This window comes from Equus caballus, chromosome 11 (genome assembly GCF_041296265.1).
Source record: "Equus caballus isolate H_3958 breed thoroughbred chromosome 11, TB-T2T, whole genome shotgun sequence".
Lineage (NCBI taxonomy): Eukaryota > Metazoa > Chordata > Mammalia > Perissodactyla > Equidae > Equus > Equus caballus.
In genome coordinates, this window is record NC_091694.1 from 54,656,817 (window position 1) to 54,675,880 (window position 19,064).

At 37.8% G+C, this 19,064-nt stretch overlaps 1 protein-coding gene across 3 annotated transcripts in view; it reads left to right on the forward strand.

Moving 5' to 3' along the window:
* Nucleotides 1–19,064, forward strand: part of MAP2K4 (mitogen-activated protein kinase kinase 4) — a 136,285-nt gene that overhangs the window by 99,659 nt on the left and 17,562 nt on the right. For all 3 annotated transcript variants that reach the window (XM_023653528.2, XM_023653527.2, XM_023653529.2), the window contains one exon: nucleotides 17,456–17,533. In XM_023653528.2, the coding sequence (XP_023509296.1) occupies nucleotides 17,456–17,533 (78 nt within the window). The remainder of the gene's footprint in view (nucleotides 1–17,455; nucleotides 17,534–19,064) is intronic.

Genomic DNA, 19,064 nt, shown 5'->3' on the forward strand with positions numbered 1-19,064 from the left:
AATTGCTGATTTCAAGTTCTTTGGATAGATACCCAGTAGTGGAATGGCTAGGTCATACGGTATTTCTGTTTTTAATTTTTTGAGAAATCTCCATACTGTTTTCATTCCCACCAGCAGTGAGTGTATGAGGGTTCCTTTTTCTCTACAACCTCTCTAACATTTGTTACTGTTTGTTTTGGTTATTTTAGCCATTCTAATGGGTATAAGGTGATATCTTAGTGTAGTTTTGATTTGCATTTCCCTGATGATCAGTGATGATGAGCATCTTTTCATGTGCCTATTGGCCATCCTTATATCTTCTTTGGAGAAATGTCTGTTCATGTCCCCTGCCCATTTTTTGATCAGATTGTTTGATTTTTTGTTGTTGAGTTCTATGAGTTCTTTATTATTATGGAGATTAACCCTTTGTCAGATGTATGATTTGCTAATATTTTTTCCCAATTGGTGGGTTGTTCTTTTGTTTCAATCCTGTTTTCCCTTGCCTTGTAGAAGCGCTTTAGTCTGATGAAGTCCCATTTGTTTATTCTTTCTATTGTTTCCCTTGTCTGAGAAGACATGGGATCCGAAAAGATCCTTTTAAGACTGATGTCAAAGAGTGTACTACCTATATTTTCTTCCAGAAGCCTTATGGTTTCAGGTCTTACCTTTAGGTCTTTGATCCATTTTGAGTTTACTTTTGTGAATGGCATAAAAAAATGGTCAATTTTCATTCTTTTACATGTGGCTGTCCAGTTTTCCCAACACCAGTTGTTGAAGAGACTTTCTTTTCTCCATTGTATGTTCTCAGCTCCTTTGTCAAAGATTAGCTGTCCATGGATGTGTGGTTTTATCTTTGGGCTTTCAATTCTCTTGCATTGATCTGTGCACCTGTTTTTGTACCAGTACCATGCTGTTTTGATTACTGTAGTTTTGTAGGATGTTTTGAAGCCAGGGATTGTGCTGCCTCCAGGTTTGTTCTTTTTTCTCAGGATTGCTTTAGCAATTTGGGGTCTTTTGTTGCCCCATATGAATTTTAGGATTCTTTGTTCAATCTCTGTAAAGAATGTCATTGGGATTTGGATTAGGATTGCACTGAAACTGTAGATTGCTTTAGGTAGTAGGGACGTTTTAGCTATGTTTATTCTTCCAATCCATGTACATGGAATGTCTTTCCATCTCTTTATATTGCTGTCAGTTTCTTTCAGGAATGTCTTGTAGTTTTCATTGTATAGATCTTTCTCTTCCTTGGTTAAATTTACCCCAAGATATTTTATTCTTTTTGTTGCGATTGTGAATGGGATTGTGTTCTTGAGTTCTCTTTCTGTTAGTTCATTATTAGAGTATAGAAATGCTACTGATTTATGTAAATTGATTGTATACCCTGCAACTTTGCTGTAGTTGTTGATTACTTCTAAAAGTTTTCCAATGGGTTCTTTGGGGTTTTCTGTATATAAGATCATGTCCTCTGCAAAGAGTGAAAATTTCACTTCTTCATTGTCTATTTGGATTCCTTTTATTTCTTTTTTCTGCCTAATTGCTCTGGCAAAAACCTCCAGTACTATGTTGAATAAGAGTGGTGAGAGTGGACACCCATGTCTTGTTCCCGTTCTCAGAGGGATGACTTTCAGTTTTTGCCCATTGAGTATAATATTGGCTGTGGGTTTGTCATATATGGCCTTTATTATGTATTTCCTTCTATACTCATTTTATTGTAAGTCTTTATCATAAATGGGTGTTGGATCTTGTCGAATGCTTTCTTTGCATCTATTGAGATGATCCTGTGGTTTTTATTTCTCATTTTGTTATTGTGTGTATCATGTTGATTGACTTGTGGATGTCTAACCATCCCTGTGTCCCTGGTATGAATCCCACTTGATCATGGTGTATGATCTTTTTAATGTATTACTGTATTCGGTTTGCCAAAATTTTTTGAAGATTTTTGCATCTATGTTCCTCAGTGATATTGGCCTGTAGTTTTCCTTGTTTGTGTTGTCCTTGTCTGGTTTTGGGATCAGGGTGATGTTGGCTTCATACAGTGTGTTAGGAAGTACTCCATCTTCCTCAATTTTCTGAAATAGTTTGAAAAGGATAGATATTAAGTCTTCTTTGAATGGTAGACTTATCCAGAGAAGCCATGTCTGGTCCTGGACTTTTATTTTTGGGGAGGTTTTTGATTATTGTTTCAGTTGCTTTACTTGTGATTGGTTTATTCAGATTCTCTGTTTCTTCCTGATTCAGTTTTGGGAAGTTGTAAGAGTCTTAAGAATTTATCCATTTCTTCTAGGTTGTCCAATTTGCTGGCATATATTTTTTCATAGTATTCTCTTATAATCTTTTGTATTTCTGTGGTATCTGTTGTGATTCCTCCTCTTTCATTTCTAATTTTATTTGAGTCTTCTCTCTTTTTTTCTTAGTGAGCCAGGCTAAGGGTTTGTCAATTTTGTTTATTTTCTCAAAGAACCAGCTCTTTGTTTCGTTGATCCTTCCTACTGTCTTTTTAGTTTCAATTGCAGTTATTTCTGCTCTAATTTTTATTATTTCCCTCCTTCTACTGACTTTGGGCTTTGTTTGTTCTTCTTTTTCTAATTCTGTTAGGTGTGGTTTGAGATTGCTTATCTGAGATTTTTCTTGTTTATTTAGGTGAGCCTGTATTGTGATGAATTTCCCTCTTAGGACCACTTTTGCTGCATCCCAAATGAGTTAGTATGGTGTGTTTTCATTTTCAGTTGTCTCCAGATAATATTTGGTTTCTCCTGTAGTTTCTTCAATGATCCACTGGTTGTTCAGGAGCATGTTGTTTAATCTCAACATTTTTGCCCCTTTCCCAGCTTCTTTCTTGTAGTTGATTTCTAGTTTCATAGAACTGTGGTTGGAAAAGATGCTTGATATTATTTCAGTCCTCTTGAATTATTGAGGCTTACTTTGTTTCCCAACGTATGGTGTATCCTTGAGAATGTTTCATTCACACTTGAGAAGAATGTGTAACCTGCTGTTTTTGGATGGAGTGTTCTGTGTATAGCTATTAAGTCCATCTGGTTTAGTTTGTCATTTAATTCTACAATTTCCTTGTTGACTTTCTGTCTGGATGATCTTTCCATTGGTGTTAGTGCGGTGTTGAGGTGCCCTACTATTGGTATTGTTGTTGATGTCTCCTTTTAGTTTTGTTAATAGTTGCTTTACGTACTTTGGTGCTCCTGTGTTGGTTGCATATATATTTATAAATGTTACGTCTTCTTGGTGGAGTGTCCCTTTTATCATTATAAACTGCCCCTCTTTGTCTCTCTCCACCTGTTTTGCCTTGAACTTTACCTTGTCTGATATAAGTATGGCAACACCTGCTTTCTTATGTTCACTATTAGCTTGGAGTATCGTCTTCCATCCCTTCACTCCGAGTCTGTGCTTGTCTTTGTGGCTGAGGTGTGTTTCCTGGAGGCAGCATATTGTTGGGTCTTGTTCTTTAATCCATCCTGCCACTCTGTGTGTTTTGATTGGAGAGTTCAGTCCACTTACATTTAGAGTGATTATTGAAATGTGGGGGCCTAATGCTGCCATTTTGTCGCTCATTTTCTGGTTTTCCTGCATTTCCTTTGTTTCTTGTCCCATGAACTTTAGACTACCAATTCGGGTAGGTGGTTTTCTATATTGGCTTTCTTCTTATTTGTAATTTGTGTCTCTATTCTTGTTATTTGTTTAGTGGTTACCATGTGGTTTGTATAAAACATCTCATAGATGAGATAGTCCATTTTCTGATAGCCTATTATTTCCTTAGATTAAGCCATTCCATCCCTTTTCTCTTCCCCTTCCAGGTTGTTATTGTCAGGTTTTTTTTTTTTTTTCCTTTTGTGTTGTGAGTTTGTGGTGAAAATGACAGGAGTATCTTTATTCTTGGTGTTTCCCTTTCTTTTATCTTTAATATTATACTTAAGTATTTGCTAACCTGTTCTGATGGAGAGCTGCAACTTTCTGCTTTTGTTTTTCTACTTATCTTCTTTGCTCTGGGTTTTGTAACCCCTATCCTTTTTTTGTTTTTTCAGGTATGAGAGTCTTCCTGAGCATTTTTTGTAGCGGGAGTCTTGTGGCGATGAACTCCCTTAACTTTTGTTTATCTGGGAAAGTTTTTATTTCTCCATCATATTCGAAGGACATTTTCACTGGATAGAGGTTTCTTGCCTGCAAGTTTCTGTCCTTCAGAGTTTTGAATATATCATTCCACTCTCTCCTATCCTGTAAGATATCTGCTTAGAAATCTGGTTACAGCCTGATGGGTGTTCCTTTGTAGGTTATTTTCTTCTGCCTTGATGCCTTTCATATTTTCTCTTTGTTGTTGACTTTTGCAAGCTTCACTACTATATGCCTTGTGGTGGGTCTTTTTACATTGATAAAGTTTGGAGATCTGTTAGCTTCTGTCACATGGATTTCCAGCTCTCTCCCCAGGTTTTGGAAATTCTCGGCCATTATTTCTTTGAACAGGCTTTCTGTCCCCTTCTCCTTCTGTCCTCCCTCTGGGATACCTATAATCCTCATGTTGCATTTCCTAATTGTCAGATAGTTCCTGGAGAGTTGCTTCATTTCTTTTTAGTCTTAGTTCTCTCTCCTCCTCTATCTGAAGCATTTCTATATTCCTTTCCTCCAAATTGCTAATTTTGTCCTCCATATTATCAGCCTTACTGTTCAGAGAGTCTAGATTTTTCTTGATCTCCTCCATTGTCTTTTTCATCTCCACCATTTCTGATTGGTTCTTCTTTATAGTATCAAGCTCTTTTCTGATGTAGCTCCTGAACTCATTGAGTTGTCTACCTCTATTCTCCTTTAATTCACTGAGTTTTTTAATGGTTGCTATTTTGAATTTGTTGTCATTTATGTTATAGATTTCAGTGTCTTTGGGAGTGTTTTCTGGGTACTTGTTAATTGCTTTCTGTTCTGGAGATTTAATATATTTTTTCATACTGCTTGATAGTGTGGATTTGTGCCTCCACATAGAGCTAGAGTTCGGTTAGTGCTTCCACTTGATTCTCCTGGTGGTGACAGGGCCGCACCTGTCTAATCTGCACCCACCAGGATCCCTGTCAGCTCTTCCTGACTGAGCCTGGGTCCCTCCTTGTGATCACATGGGCCCTGTGGGGTCTCCAGTCAGCTGTGGGAACAATCCCAAGGGGGCTTCGGCATGTTGGTGCCTGCTCTCACAGATTGCCTAGACACTCTCCCTCCTTAGGTTCTGCAGCGGTGTTACGGGCTTTCACAGCAGCCGGGAGCTTGTTCACCTAGACTCGCAGCTCTGTCACTGTCAGGTCCCGCAGGATCTCACTCATCCACTCTGGGCCACAGCAGAGCTGTGGGCATCTACTGCAGTCTGTGGTTAGCTCACCCAGCTGCACCCCTTCTGCCCCAGTGCCTCCCAGCCTTTGTGTTTGCTGGATGGGGCCTCTCTGCTAAGGCCGAGTAGAGGCTTTCCCTGTGGCTGCTGTGGGACTGTGAATTTTCCCCTGGACCAAGAAGCAGTCATGCTGGGGCTCTGGATTATCACCACCTGCTTGTGTGGTGCCCCTGGGTCTCCCTTGTCCCCTTTGGGCTGCAGCAGGGCTATGGGTGTTTAATGCAGCCAGTGAATTGATCAACTGGCTGAGCTACTTCTGCCCTAGGGCCTTCCAGCTCTTGTGTTTGCTGGGTGGGGCCTTTCCACTAGGGTTGACCAGAGACTTTCCCTGCGGCCACCGTGGGACCGTGGATTTTCCCACTGGACTAAGGAGCAATTGTGGGGCGCTTAAGGCTGTCGTCACTTGTTTCCACAGTCACGTCACCGATGCACATGCCCACCCTTGGTGCCATGGCAGTGCTATGAGTGTGTCAGCCAGGAGATAGTTGCTTGCAAGTACTAGGCTGTCTGGGGGTCAGAGAGTTTTCACCTATCTCCACCTCTTCCCTGGGGGTAGTCCATCCACCTTCCAATATATAGCAGCATGGGTCTCTTAGGCGTCCTGAGGTGCTGTGTGGATATCCTTTGTTGAACGGTGAATGTCCAGCTAGTTGTAGTTCAAAGAGGAAGAGACAAAGAAAACTGCTCACTCTGCCATGTTGCTGACATCACTCCTTTGCTTTAGTTTTCAAAGTTTCTCTTGAGCGATGGTCCCTTGGAACTACCTACTCTGCCATTTTATTGGTATCATTTTATATGTCATTTTTAATGAAGACAATATGACTTTACTCTAATCCACCCAGTAATTGGACTCCCGGCTGCATATACCCAAGAGAAATGAAAATGTACGTCCACACAAAAACTTAATACAGGAATGTTTACGGCATATGACTACATTAGTGTATAATAGCCGAAAGGTAGAAGTAACCCAAATGTCCATCAGTGGATGAATGGGTAAACAAAGTGTGGTCTATCTGTACAATGGAATATTACTCTGTCTTAAAACAGAATGAAGTAGTGATTCATGCCACAACATAGATAAACCTTGAAAACATCATGCTAAGTGGAAGAAGCTAAACACAAAAGACCACATACTACATGAGTCCATGAAAGTCCAGAATAGGGAAACCTCTCATGACAGAAGGTAGATCAGTGATTATTTAGAGCTGGTGGTGGTAGGGGAGTTTCAATGGAGTGGGTGGTGTTTGCCAAAGGGTGTAGGGTGGAGAACTGTTCTAAAATTGATTCTGGTCATGGTTGCACATATCTGTGAATATACTAAAAGCCATTGAATTCTGTACTTTAAATGGATGAATTGAGTGGTATGTGGATTATATCGCAGTAAAGTTGTTTAAAAAGCAACTGAAGACCACTATTCACTGTGAGTCAGTATGGAGACTGCTGAGGTGTGTATGGTCCCTGAGAATTTAACTTTACAAAAATCGTGTTTACTAAACAACTGTCCATTGGTAGTACTGCTGCTGCCGTCTTTGGAAATGTGGATTTGCAGTTGAGTAATCAGTACTCTTTCTTTCTTTCTTTAGTGGTTTGAATTGTTTATTTCTGAATGTTAGAGAACAGCTGCCCCTCATAATCTTAGGTATAAGTTCGTGATGGTTTCTTCTAAGAACAGCTTTTTACTTTAATTTTGAATTTCTTGAATTTCTTAAAGAGTTCTACTATTTATTGCCTAGAAAGCATATTGGAATATTCAGGGAAAGATTCTAGGTCTGATTTTTTTCTCCATTGAGTGCATAAATATGCACATTCCCAACTGACTCGTACCACTTTTCCTGTTGGTATCTGTAACTTTGAGATATATGGTTTACCCCAGTGGCTTGACTATTTTCACTTCCTGGTGACTTTGAAATCACATTACATTATTCCTATTTTTTATAATGTTAAATAAAATAACTCTGTGTTTGAAGAACTTTACTGTTTGTTGTTTTGTAAAAGTGGAAGATTATGTCCCTATTAAGTATATAAAAAATAAAATATTGAATAGTAAAATGGAGAATTAATTACCCATAAGTCATTCATAAAGGGAGAAAAATTTTCTTTTTTTGAGTATATGTTCTATTTTTATGTAAATGTAATCGTATTGCATATATGTCTTTCATCTGCCTTTTTAGGCATTTGTAGGCATTTTTCTAGGTTGATGCATCTTCATATATAATAGATTTAGCCACAAAAATTAAATTTCTAGGACTGGCCTGGTGGCATAGTAGTTAACGTTTGCACACCCTACTTCGGCAGCCCAGGATTTCCCGGTTTGGATCCCAGGCATGGACCTACACACCACTCATCAGGTCATGCTGTGGCAGCTTCCTACATACAAAATAGAGGAAAATTGGTACAGATGTTAGCTCAGTGACAATCTCCCTGAAGCAGAAAGAGGAAGATTGTCAACAGGTGTTAGCTCAGGGCCAATCTTCCTCACCAAAAACAAAATAACTTTCTATTTCTGCCTGCTTAGGTTGTCCTTGTGTTTTGTTATACTAAGTATCTGTTTAATAGGGTAATGTTTTCTAAATAGTTGTCAGTCTGTGTCAGAATGTTACAGTTTTATCTTTGTCAAGTTGATAGACCACAATGTAATTTCTTTTTAATTTAGGGCATTTTTTGTTATATATTTAAAAACTATTGATAAAGTTAGATATTTTTACATTTTTTCTTATATTGGGCTAGTTCTATGCATTATCCTTTGCCCATATTTCTATTAGAGTGTTAATCTTTTGTATTCATGTAAAATATAATGAGAATTTTCATCTTTTTATTTTTTTAAAGATTTTATTTATTTCCTTTTTCTCCCCAAAGCCTCCCTGGTACATAGTTGTATATTCTTAGTTGTGGGTCCTTCTACTTGTGAAATGTGGGACACTACCCCAGCATGGCCTAATGAGTGGTGCCATGTCCACACCCAGGATCCAAACTGGCGAAACTCTGGGCTACCGCAGCCGAGCGTGCAAACTTAACCACTCAGCCATGGGGCCAGCCCCTCATCTTTTTCTTCTTATAATGTTACATATGTTTGCTCAGATGTTGTAATTTGTCTTTAAGTTTTACATATTTCTTGGTTGAATTACAGAAATAGAAAATTTTAATATGGTGAGCTTATAAAATTGTTAACTTTGAGGTTTCTGGCTATTGTCATATTTTGAAAGATCTTTCTCATGCCAAGATTAGGAATAGTTGCAGAATTTTATTTTAGTACCCAAATTTAGGCTTTTCATTTTTACATTTAAATTTTTTAATCCTAATGTAATCAGTATTGGTGTATTATCAAGGCAAAGAATATAACTTTTCTCCTCACAAATAGGTATCCAGTTAAAAATTTTGTTTTTAATTATCTGTTCATTCAAACTTCATTGTTTAGAATTAATACCCTTATACTGAACTCTTGAATTTGGGAATGTTTCTGGACTTTGTTGTGTTATCTTTCTGTTTTTCGTATGAATAGTGGTTTCATAAAAGCAATAGGAATTTTATTGGCATTTCATTAGTCTTGTAAATTAACTATTGCTGTTTTATAATATTGGGTTTTCCCAATGAAGAATATGTTATTTCTCTCTGTTCATTCAAGTTGTCTTAATGTTTATTGTTAAGCTTTCCTTCTTAAAGGCTGTACATATTTCTTAATAAATTCTTTCGAATTTATTATCAACTCTAAATACTTGTCTGCACCTACTGTCTCTGCTTTTTCTCCTTTTATTCTTTTTTGGACCCATTCAAATGGGTTGTTTTACCCCATAAGTCCATTTTACTTGCTGTCATCAGAGGGAACATTATCTTGCATGTTGCCAAAGCCATGGTTAGTTCTGAGTCATGATCTTCCTTAACCCCCTGTAATATTTGAAATACTATGTTCCTGAGACACCTTCATCACTTGGTTTCCGTGACGTTTCCCTCTCTTGGCTGCCTTACTGGCTAGTCCCTCTCTCCTAATTCTCTGCATCCTCCTTGTCTTCCTGATCTCTTCATACTGGTGTGTCCCAGGGCTGAGCGTTCAGTCTCTTTTCTTAATTACTCACATTCCTTTAGTGAGTTCATCTAGTCTTAGGGATTAATACTGTCTGCCTCTCTTGTTCAGTGATTTGAGTGCCTGTCACTTAGCAGATGCTCAGGAAAATGATGGTTGCTGATGATTTCTTTCCTGACCACGCTTCACCTGTAAACTCCAGAATCATGTATCTATTTTCCTATTTTATAACCCCTCTAGATTCCAGAGAAGTTGTAAATATAGTATGTTCAATACTGAACTCTTGATCTCCTATCACTTCTCTGCTTCCTACAGAATCTTTGGGCTGCTTCCACCTCCCTGTTTCTTCTATATTTCAGTGAATACTAACTCCCTTTCTGGTTGCTCAGGATACAAACTTTGGAGTGTCATTTCTTTCTACTTTTCGTATTCTACATCCTGTCCCTTAGCAAATACCATCTGCTTTATTTTCAAAGTGTTTCTAGAACACACCCTCTTTTTAAAACCATCAGTGCTCAGTGGTCCAGCCTCTGCTGCTTCTCACTTGCCTTGTTGCTGGTCCCCAGAGTGGTCTCCCTGCTCAAACCCTTGCTCCACTGCAGCCTGTTCTCAGCATAGCAGCCAGAGTTCTCCTTTCACAGCGCTGTCAGGTCATGCCACCTCCCAGCTTTAAACTCATTCCAGAGTCTCTGTAATGGGCTGTAAGGCTCTGGGTGATCTGGCCCTCAGCTGTCCTTCTGAATTGTTCTCCACTTACCTTTGCCCAGCTCCAGCCACCACACTGACCTCCTCGCTGTTGCACAAACGTATGGAGGATGTTTCTACCTTGGGGTCTTTCCCTGTCTTCCTTGAACTCTCCCTGTGAATAGTTTTAATGTACTAGTCTTTCACGTTAGTTAGGTCTCTGAGCAGATGTCACATCCTTAGGTAATCCTTCCTGGACCACCATATCTGAAATAGCGCCCTCCATTCCCCTCTTATCTTCTTAACTCTATTTTTCTTTACAACCCTTGTCACCACCTGACTGCTTATTTTAGTATTCATATCTCCTGACTAGATCGTGTGTCCTTTGAGTCCACAGTCTTTGTTTAGTTCCCTGCTGTGTACTTGGGTGCTAAGGCAGTTTTTTGTTGCTGTTTTGTATGGGATTTGCTTTTCTAATAGTTGCTGATATATAGGAAATCTATTTGTAGTGATATGTTTATTTTATAACAAGCCAAATTACTGATCTGCCTCTTTTTTGAATAGGTTTCAGATGGTGCTCAGGGTACCATTCTGCAAATAATTTTTGCCTTGGCCTTCCTCATATTTAGTGATCTTTCTCATATATGTGAATATAAACATACGTATTTTAGTTTTCTCATATTTACTTTTGTTGCCTTGCCTAGAACTTCTAGATCAATGTCAAATGACAGTGTCAATAGTAGAATTCTTGTGTTTCTGACTTAAATACCTTTTTTTGGTTTACTAAGTGTATGTGTGTATATCTGTATGTGAGAATATGTGTGTGTGTGAGAGAGAATGAATGAATCAGAAATGGCTATTAAATTCTGTTAAATGCCTTTTTGACATCATTCACTACATGATGAAATATTTTTCTCTGCACAGTTATTGACATGACAAGTCATAGTAACATATATTTCTGGTGGTTGAACCTTTCTGGCATTCCAGAAATAATCCCCATTTCTGGATAATTAATAATCCCTATTAATGTATTTTTACATTTGACATGTTAATATTATGATTGCTGCATAAAGATGTTTAAGTGAGATTGGTTTATAGTTTACATTGTAAAGGTTTTATGTGGGTTATGTTAGCTTTAGAAATCCACTTGGGGAAATTTCCAGGTTTATTTATTTTATTCATAGTAAGAAATTATTGATCATCTCGTGATCTAGTGAACATATCTTTGGCCTCCTCAAGCTCAAAAAATTTTCCCCAGAGTTTGAAACAGTTATGGTGGCATAGTTTTCTTTTCTTTGAGATTGAATATCCATCTTGGCCAGGAGTCTTTGGGGAAAGATAGATAATTCCTTGAAAGTAGAAGTGTTACTCTTTCCTTAGCATGAGCATGTGTATGCACATGCATTTGTATACATACACATATTTTCATTTTCTTAGTTGTTGTAAATGTTAGGTGTAAGAACTGTTTCCTGGAGTGGTTTTTTTTGTTTTTGTTTTTTTTTTGCTGAGGAAGATTTGCCCTGAGCTAACATCTGTTGCAATCTTCCTCTTTTTGCTTGAGGAAGATTCACCCTGAGCTAACATCTGTGCCAGTCTTCCTCTATTTTGTATGTTGGTCACTGCCACAGCATGGCTGCTGACAAGTGGTATAGGTCCACGCTTGGAAACCAAGCTCAGACTGCCAAAGTGGAGCATGCTGAACTTAAGCACTAGGCCATGGGGTCATTCCCTGGAGTGTTTTTTAATATCCAAGTCTATGGTAGTTTTAAAATTTGTCCACAGTTTCTTTTTTTTATTAAACTTTTTATTAAGATTATGATAGTTTACAACCTTGTGAAATTTTAGTTGTACATTATTGTTAGTCATGTTGTAGCTGCACCAGTTCACCCTTTGTGCCCCTGGTAACCACCAATCAGTTCTCTTTGTCTCTATGTTTAACTTCCACCTGTGAGTGGAGTCATACAGAGTTCGTCTTTCTCTATCTGGCTTATTTCACTTAACATAATACCCTCAAGGTCCATCCATGTTGTTGTGAATGGGACGGTTTTAGCCTTTTTTATGGCTGAGTAGTATTCCATTGTATATATATCATATTTTCTTTATCCAATCATTGGTTGATGGGCACTTAGGTTGCTTCCCATCTTGGCTATTGTAAATGATGCTGCAATGAACATAGGGGTGCATGGGACTTTTGGAATTGCTGATTTCAGGTTCTTAGGATAGATACCCAGTAGTGGGATGGCTGGGTCATATGGTATTTCTATTTTTAACTTTTTGAGAAATCTCCATACTGTTTTCCATAGAGGCTGTACCAGTTTGCATTCCCACCAACAGTGTACGAGGGTTCCTTTTTCTCCACAACCTCTCCAATATTTGTCACTTTTTGTTTTGGATATTTTTGGCATTCTGACAGGTGTAAGGTGATATCTTAGTGTAGTTTTGATTTGCATTTCCCTGATGATTAGTGATGATGAGCATCTTTTCATGTGCCTATTGGCCATCCGTATATCTTCTTTGGAGAAATGTCTGTTCATATCCCCTGCCCATTTTTTGATTGGATTGTTTGATTTTTTGTTATTGAGCTGTGTGAGTTCTTTATATATTATGGAGATTAACCCTTTGTTGGATAAATAACTTGTAAATATTTTTTCCCAACTAGTGGGTTGTTTTTTCGTTTCAATCCTGTTTTCCCTTGCCTTGAAGAAGCTCTTTAGTCTGATGAAGTCCCATTTGTTTATTCTTTCTATTGTGTCCCTTGTCTGAGGAGTTATGGTGTCTGAAAAGATTCTTTTGAAACTGATGTCAAAGAGTGTACTGCCTATATTCTCTTCTAGAAGACTTATTGTTTCAGGCCTAATCTTTAGGTCTTTGATCCATTTTGAGTTTATTTTGGTGTGTGGTGAAAAAGAATGGTCAATTTTCATTCTTTTACATGTGGCTTTCCAGTTTTCCCAGCACAGTTTGTTGAAGAGACTTTCTTTTCTCCATTGTATGCCCTCAGCTCCTTTGTTGAAGATTAGTTGTCCATAGATGTGTGGTTTTATTTCTGGGCTTTCAATTCTGTTGCATTGATCTGTGCACCTGTTTTTGTATGAGTAGCATGCTGTTTTGATTACTGTAGCTTTGTAGTATGCTTTGAAGTCAGGGATTGTGATGCCTCCAGGTTTGTTCTTTTTTCTCAGGATTGCTTTAGCAATTTGGGGTCTTTTGTTGCCCCATATGAATTTTAGGATTCTTTGTTCAATTTCTGTAAAGAATGTCATTGGGATTCTGATTGAGATAGCGTTGAATCTGAGATTGCTTTAGTTAGAATGGACATTTTAACTATGTTTATTCTTCCAATCCATGTGCATGGAATGTCTTTCCATCTCTTTATGTCATCATCAGTTTCTTTCAGGAAAGTCTTGTAGTTTTTGTTGTGTTGTCCACAGTTTCTTTAATACGCTTCCTTTCAAAAGGTGGATTCTAAGTACAGCCTTGAGTGTGGACTGAACGTGATGACTCACTTCTAATGAATAGCATGTGGTAGAAATGATGATGTGTCCTTCTGAGAGTAGGTCGTAAAAAGGCATTGTGGCTTCTTTGTTGTTTTCTTTCTTGGATTGCTCACTTTGGGAGAAGCCAGGGACCATGTTTTAAAGACGCTCAAGAAGGGACTCTTGTGGTGAGGAACTGAGGCTTTCTGCCAGTAATTATGTGAATGAACTTGATGACAAATATTCCAGCCCCAGTAAAGCCTACAGCCCTAGCTGGCATCTTGATTGCAAACTCACGAGAGTGTGAGTCAGAACCATCCATGGAAAATGCACCCTGAATCCTGACTTAGAGAAACCTTGCAATAATAAGTATTTCTTGTTTAAGTGTTTTGGGGTAATTTGTTACAGAACATAGCTAACTGATAGAATTGTTTCATTGATTCTTTTTAATCTTTTGACTTATTACTTGCTTTCAAAACATTTTAGCCTGTACATATGCCTTTGGGGATATATTAAGGTTCTTTTTAGCATGATAAATGGTCAAGTGAAAAGTGAAATATTAGAAAATATTAGAGAAGTCTGTTCAGGGGCTGGCCCTGTGGCACAGCAGTTAAGTTTGCACGTTCTGCTTTGGCGGCCTTGGGTTCGCCAGTTCAGATCCCAGGTGCGGACATGGCACCGCTTGGCAAGCCATGCTGTGGTAGGCTTCCCACATAATAAAGTAGAGATAGATGGGCACAGATGTTAGCTCAGGACCAGTCTTCCTCAGCAAAAAGAGGGGGATTGGTGGTAGATGTTAGCTCAGGGCTAATCTTCCTCAAAAAAATAAAATAAAGGCCTGTTTAGTATTATTAATTAAATTTATTCAATACTTTTTCATCTCTTTAATACAAAAAAATTGAGAAAGATTAGTTCAAAATTTGTTATCATTGTGGTTGTTAATTTCTCCTTGCTTTTATGTATTTTATTTTATATATTTCAATACAAAGTAACCTGAGTTGTGTATTTATTGTAAATTATTTTTTGTGTATAAAATTGTTTTTTATCTGTTACTTTTGCTGTTTTTGTTAGTGTTACATATCCTCTTCTCCAAGTTGGTATTTTCCTGTTGTACTTTTTAAAAGCTTTTTCTTTTTCAAGTCTATATTTCTGATTTAGATTTAGGATGCAGGATCTTTAATTAATTTCATAGTTCTTAAATCACCACTCTTCTCAAAGGATAGTTTTCAAAATGTTAAAAATATTACACATACAAATAAAGAAGGAATTTGTGTCAAAAATGTATGTAACTTATTAATGAGAAAACTTAGGCAGGCAAGATGGTGAAACTGGCTCAAAGAGCATCTGTGTAATTCAGTATTTATGGTCACTAAAGAGAAGAATGTTGGAATGAGATGACTAATTTAAATTCAAAATTTCTAATTATATCCCACTCAATAAAACAATAACTTTTGGGGTTATTGGTCAGAAGTCATTCACATCTCTACCTGACAAAAATTGACAAGTTATCATGTAACTTAAGCGTCTGAGCCCTAATGAATACTAAGTATCAAGAGAAACAAAAGTACATTTACATAATCCTTGGGTGGGCTTGTTAGACAGTGCTCCAGTGTGACATTGGAAGGAAATGGAATCCTTTTTTAAATTTATTGATAAGTTTTCCTAACACACACATGCGAGAAATTCCAGCTCTTAGTGACAGAGCATACAACAGTTTTGGAATGACATTATCACCATGACCACAAGTGATAGGTACCCATTTTTGGTATACAATTTGAATTTTGACTAATGTAGTTACTCAGGTAATCACCATATCAGTCAAGATACAGAATATGTCTATTATCCGAAAAAGATCATTTGGTCCTATTTTCTGTCACTATCAATCAGATTTGCTTTTCCTAGAGTTACATATAAATGTAATCTTACAGTGTGTACTTGTTTGTGTCTGCCTTCTTTCCCTAAGCATATTTTTTTTTTTATTAATGTTATGATAGATTACAACCTTGTGAGATTTCAGTTGTACATTTTTGTTAGTCATGTTGTGGGTACACCGCTTCACCCTTTGTGCCCTCCCCCCACCCCCCCTTTCCCCGGGTAACCACCGATCAGATCTCCTTGTCAATATACTAACTTCCACCTATGAGTGGAGTCATATAGACTCTTTGTTTCATTGATCCTTTCTATTGTCTTTTTTGTTTCAATATCGTTTATTTCTGCTCTTATTTTTATTATTTCCCTCCTTCTACTGACTCTGGTCTTTGTTTGTTCTTCTTTTTCTAGTTCTGTTAGGTGTCGTTTGAGGTTGCTTATGTGAGCTTTTTCTTGTTTAGTGAGGTGAGCCTGTATTGCGATGAATTTCCCTCTTAGGACTGCTTTTGCTGCACCCCAAATGATTTGGTATGTCGTGTTCTCATTTTCATTTGTCTCCAGATAATATTTGATTTCTTCTTTAATTTCTTCAATGATCCATTGTTTGTTGAGAAGCGTGTTGTTTAGTCTCCACATTTTTGCACCTTTCTCTGCTTTTTTCTTGTAGTTGATTTCTAGTTTCATAGCATTATGATCAGAAAAGATGCTTGATATTATTTCAACTCTCTTGTATTTATTGATGTTTGCTTTGTTTCCCAAAATATGGTCAATCCTTGAGAATGTTCCATGTGCACTTGAGAAGAATGTGTAACCTGCTGTTTTTGGATGAAGTGTTCTATATATATCTATTAAGTCCATCTGGTCTAATTTTTCATTTAATTCTATTATTTCCTTGTTGATTTTCTGTCTGGATGTTCTGTCCATTGGTGTTAATGGTATGTTGAGGTCCCCTACTATTATTGTATTGTTGTTGATGTCCCTAAGCATATTGTTTTAAAGATATACCTATGCTATTCTGTGCATTAGTTCTTTCTTTTTATTGCTGAGACGTTTTGATTGTACCTGTAGACCACAATTTATTTATCCATTCACCTGTGGATATCTTGACATTATTGAGTTTTTTAGTACCTGCTGTGTTTCTCCATTTATTTAGATCTTCTTGCTATCTCTCAGCAATGTTTCACTGTGAACAGTACTCATTTCAAAACAAAATATGTAGGTCTCTAAACTAGTTGTTGCCAACAGGCAGAGAATATAATACAGTTAACTATTATACTTCTCTGGACATTTTTTTCAGCAGCAGTTTCTCTCTGTCTTACCTAAGGATCCACTGTCAGCTCTGTGCTCCTGATGGCCTCCCTCTCTGTTCTTCTCCATCCTTGACGCACTATGTAAATAATGGTCCCTTATTTCAAGGAAATGAGTAGTGCTCCCTTCACAGAAATTACTAAAAATGATTTTTGCTGTTTATATGATAGGATAATATATTATGATATCGGCAGTGCCTTAATTTGGTTAAAATGACTACTACACAAATATCTTTGAAGATATACATAGTGATAAACTTAGCTTTATGATGAAGAATGGGTGCAATAATTATAATAAATTTAGCTCATGTTTGCTTTTGTATCTCAAATATATTGTGGATGGCCTTATTCACAGAAACAAAGACTGGTAAAATCAGAAGACCTAATCTTTTCTTTTTCTTCTGTTTACCACTACTTGCTAGTAATGTGACCCTGTAATTCTTTATTGTTTTTTCTTTTTCTCCCTTTGTGTGTTCTCAGCTTTAGCTTTGTAAATGCTTATAAGTCCTTAGGGGGGAAAATTAGTAGAATAGCTCTGTGTGCCCTTTATGGAGGTGGCCACTGAGCTGGGTTTTTTGTTGTTTGTCTTTAATATGATTGTGACTTCCTGTTACTCCCTGTCTGACCCTAGTCATGGATTCGTCTAGGAGTGTGCTGGCGTTTTGGCTACCTACCCAGCTTTGCTTCCATTTGCCTGCAACTTGAGGGGATGCATAATTAATGACTATGACTTTTCTCTGTGTTCCAGCCTGAAAGAATAGACCCAAGTGCGTCGCGACAAGGATATGATGTCCGCTCTGACGTCTGGAGTTTGGGGATCACATTGGTATGTGTATGTTGACTCTATCTTGTTAGAGTAGTGTAACAAGAAATTCAGAAATGAAAGAAAATTTAATCAATCTTCCCCCCATCATAAGAACTGCTTCTTTTCTCTTCTAGTCTTTGATTTTATTTACCTCGCCCCTCCCTCCCCTGTTTATAAACACAGGAACTATATTATCTAATTGTTGGAAAAAAGCATATTTTTTACCTTAAATCAAACCAGAGTTGATTATTTCCCTTGAGGTTTTATGACATGCCTGGGGCTCTTTAATGTTGTCACTCTGGATCTCTTGGCCACAGATGCTAGAAGCCAGCAACAACACTAAGATCAGGAACAGGGAGGCAGCTCGCCTGCAGTCAGTGGGGCAGTGAAGGCGCGTCGGCTGCTCCCGTCCCCAGCAAGGGTCTTGTGTGCAGTCATACAGCGTATGGTGCCTGTGTTCAGTGTACGTGTTTATATGCGTGAGAATAGTTTCTATTGGGAATCTTCTATTCACTGAACAGGAGAGTCAAAAATGAATGAGCTGACAGTATTCAGTTGTTGAGGAACTACCTGCGTAACAATCCTAAATGAAAGTTCTACTTTAGAACAACACTGAGAGAGAATAGTAAGAATGCTACTTAATTTGCACCTAAAAAGCACAATTAAATAAACTCGTCTTTCTCACCTGTGAGCTGTATTGAAATTTTGGTTCTATTTAAAAAGTATCTTTATTTGCTTATTTCCTTATTACCAAATTTTGTTTTGAAGTTTTAGATTTATTTTCTTGTGCTGTTTTACCGGGACTTAATGACATTTTTGGACAGCTTCTACAGCTTCTTCAACATTTGATGTGAATTTTCCATCACTAGATGGGGCTGTGTCCTGTTTGATAGGCAACCCAAAACTTTTCCTTCCATTTTCCTCCCATCTTCAATACAACCCCACAGCCCAGAGTTAACACTGATTCAGAGCAATGAACTTTTTTGTAGCTTATTAAATAATCTCCATTTCTTCATTGCATTGTATGGTCCTAGGATCCTCTTCCGATACATCAGAATCACATACCCTTTGTAGTTAGCCTTGGTGGGTCATGTTGCCAAGCCTAGTGAATTCTCTCTGTAAGAGAGTGGCAGGCTAATAGTTCACCTCGGCAGAGGACTCCGTTGAGTTTCGCTTGTGACCAGATATGGGCGATGCCTCCTGGAGTCTCCTCTCATTGTGAATCAGCTGACTAAAGGGGAAGGAATCCCTTCCTCATAGTCAGGACAGAACATGGAACTTGGGCATATTTTCGGTCTGCTGACTGTTCCAAAGACTGCAGCAGGACCTCTAGCTTCTAGCTGAGGCTACTGCTTGGTGTAAGGGATCTTCATGATTCAGAAATACCTACCTCTGACCAAGCCAGCTATGTTTAAAAAGGAAGCATTTACTCCAGTCTAAAAACAAAATTTTATTCTGGGAAAGGTTTTAACTTACAAATTTTTTCAGCAAGTTCCTTTAGTATATCTGGCTAAACTTTGTTTAAAATCAAATTCAGTACTTAGAATTGCTT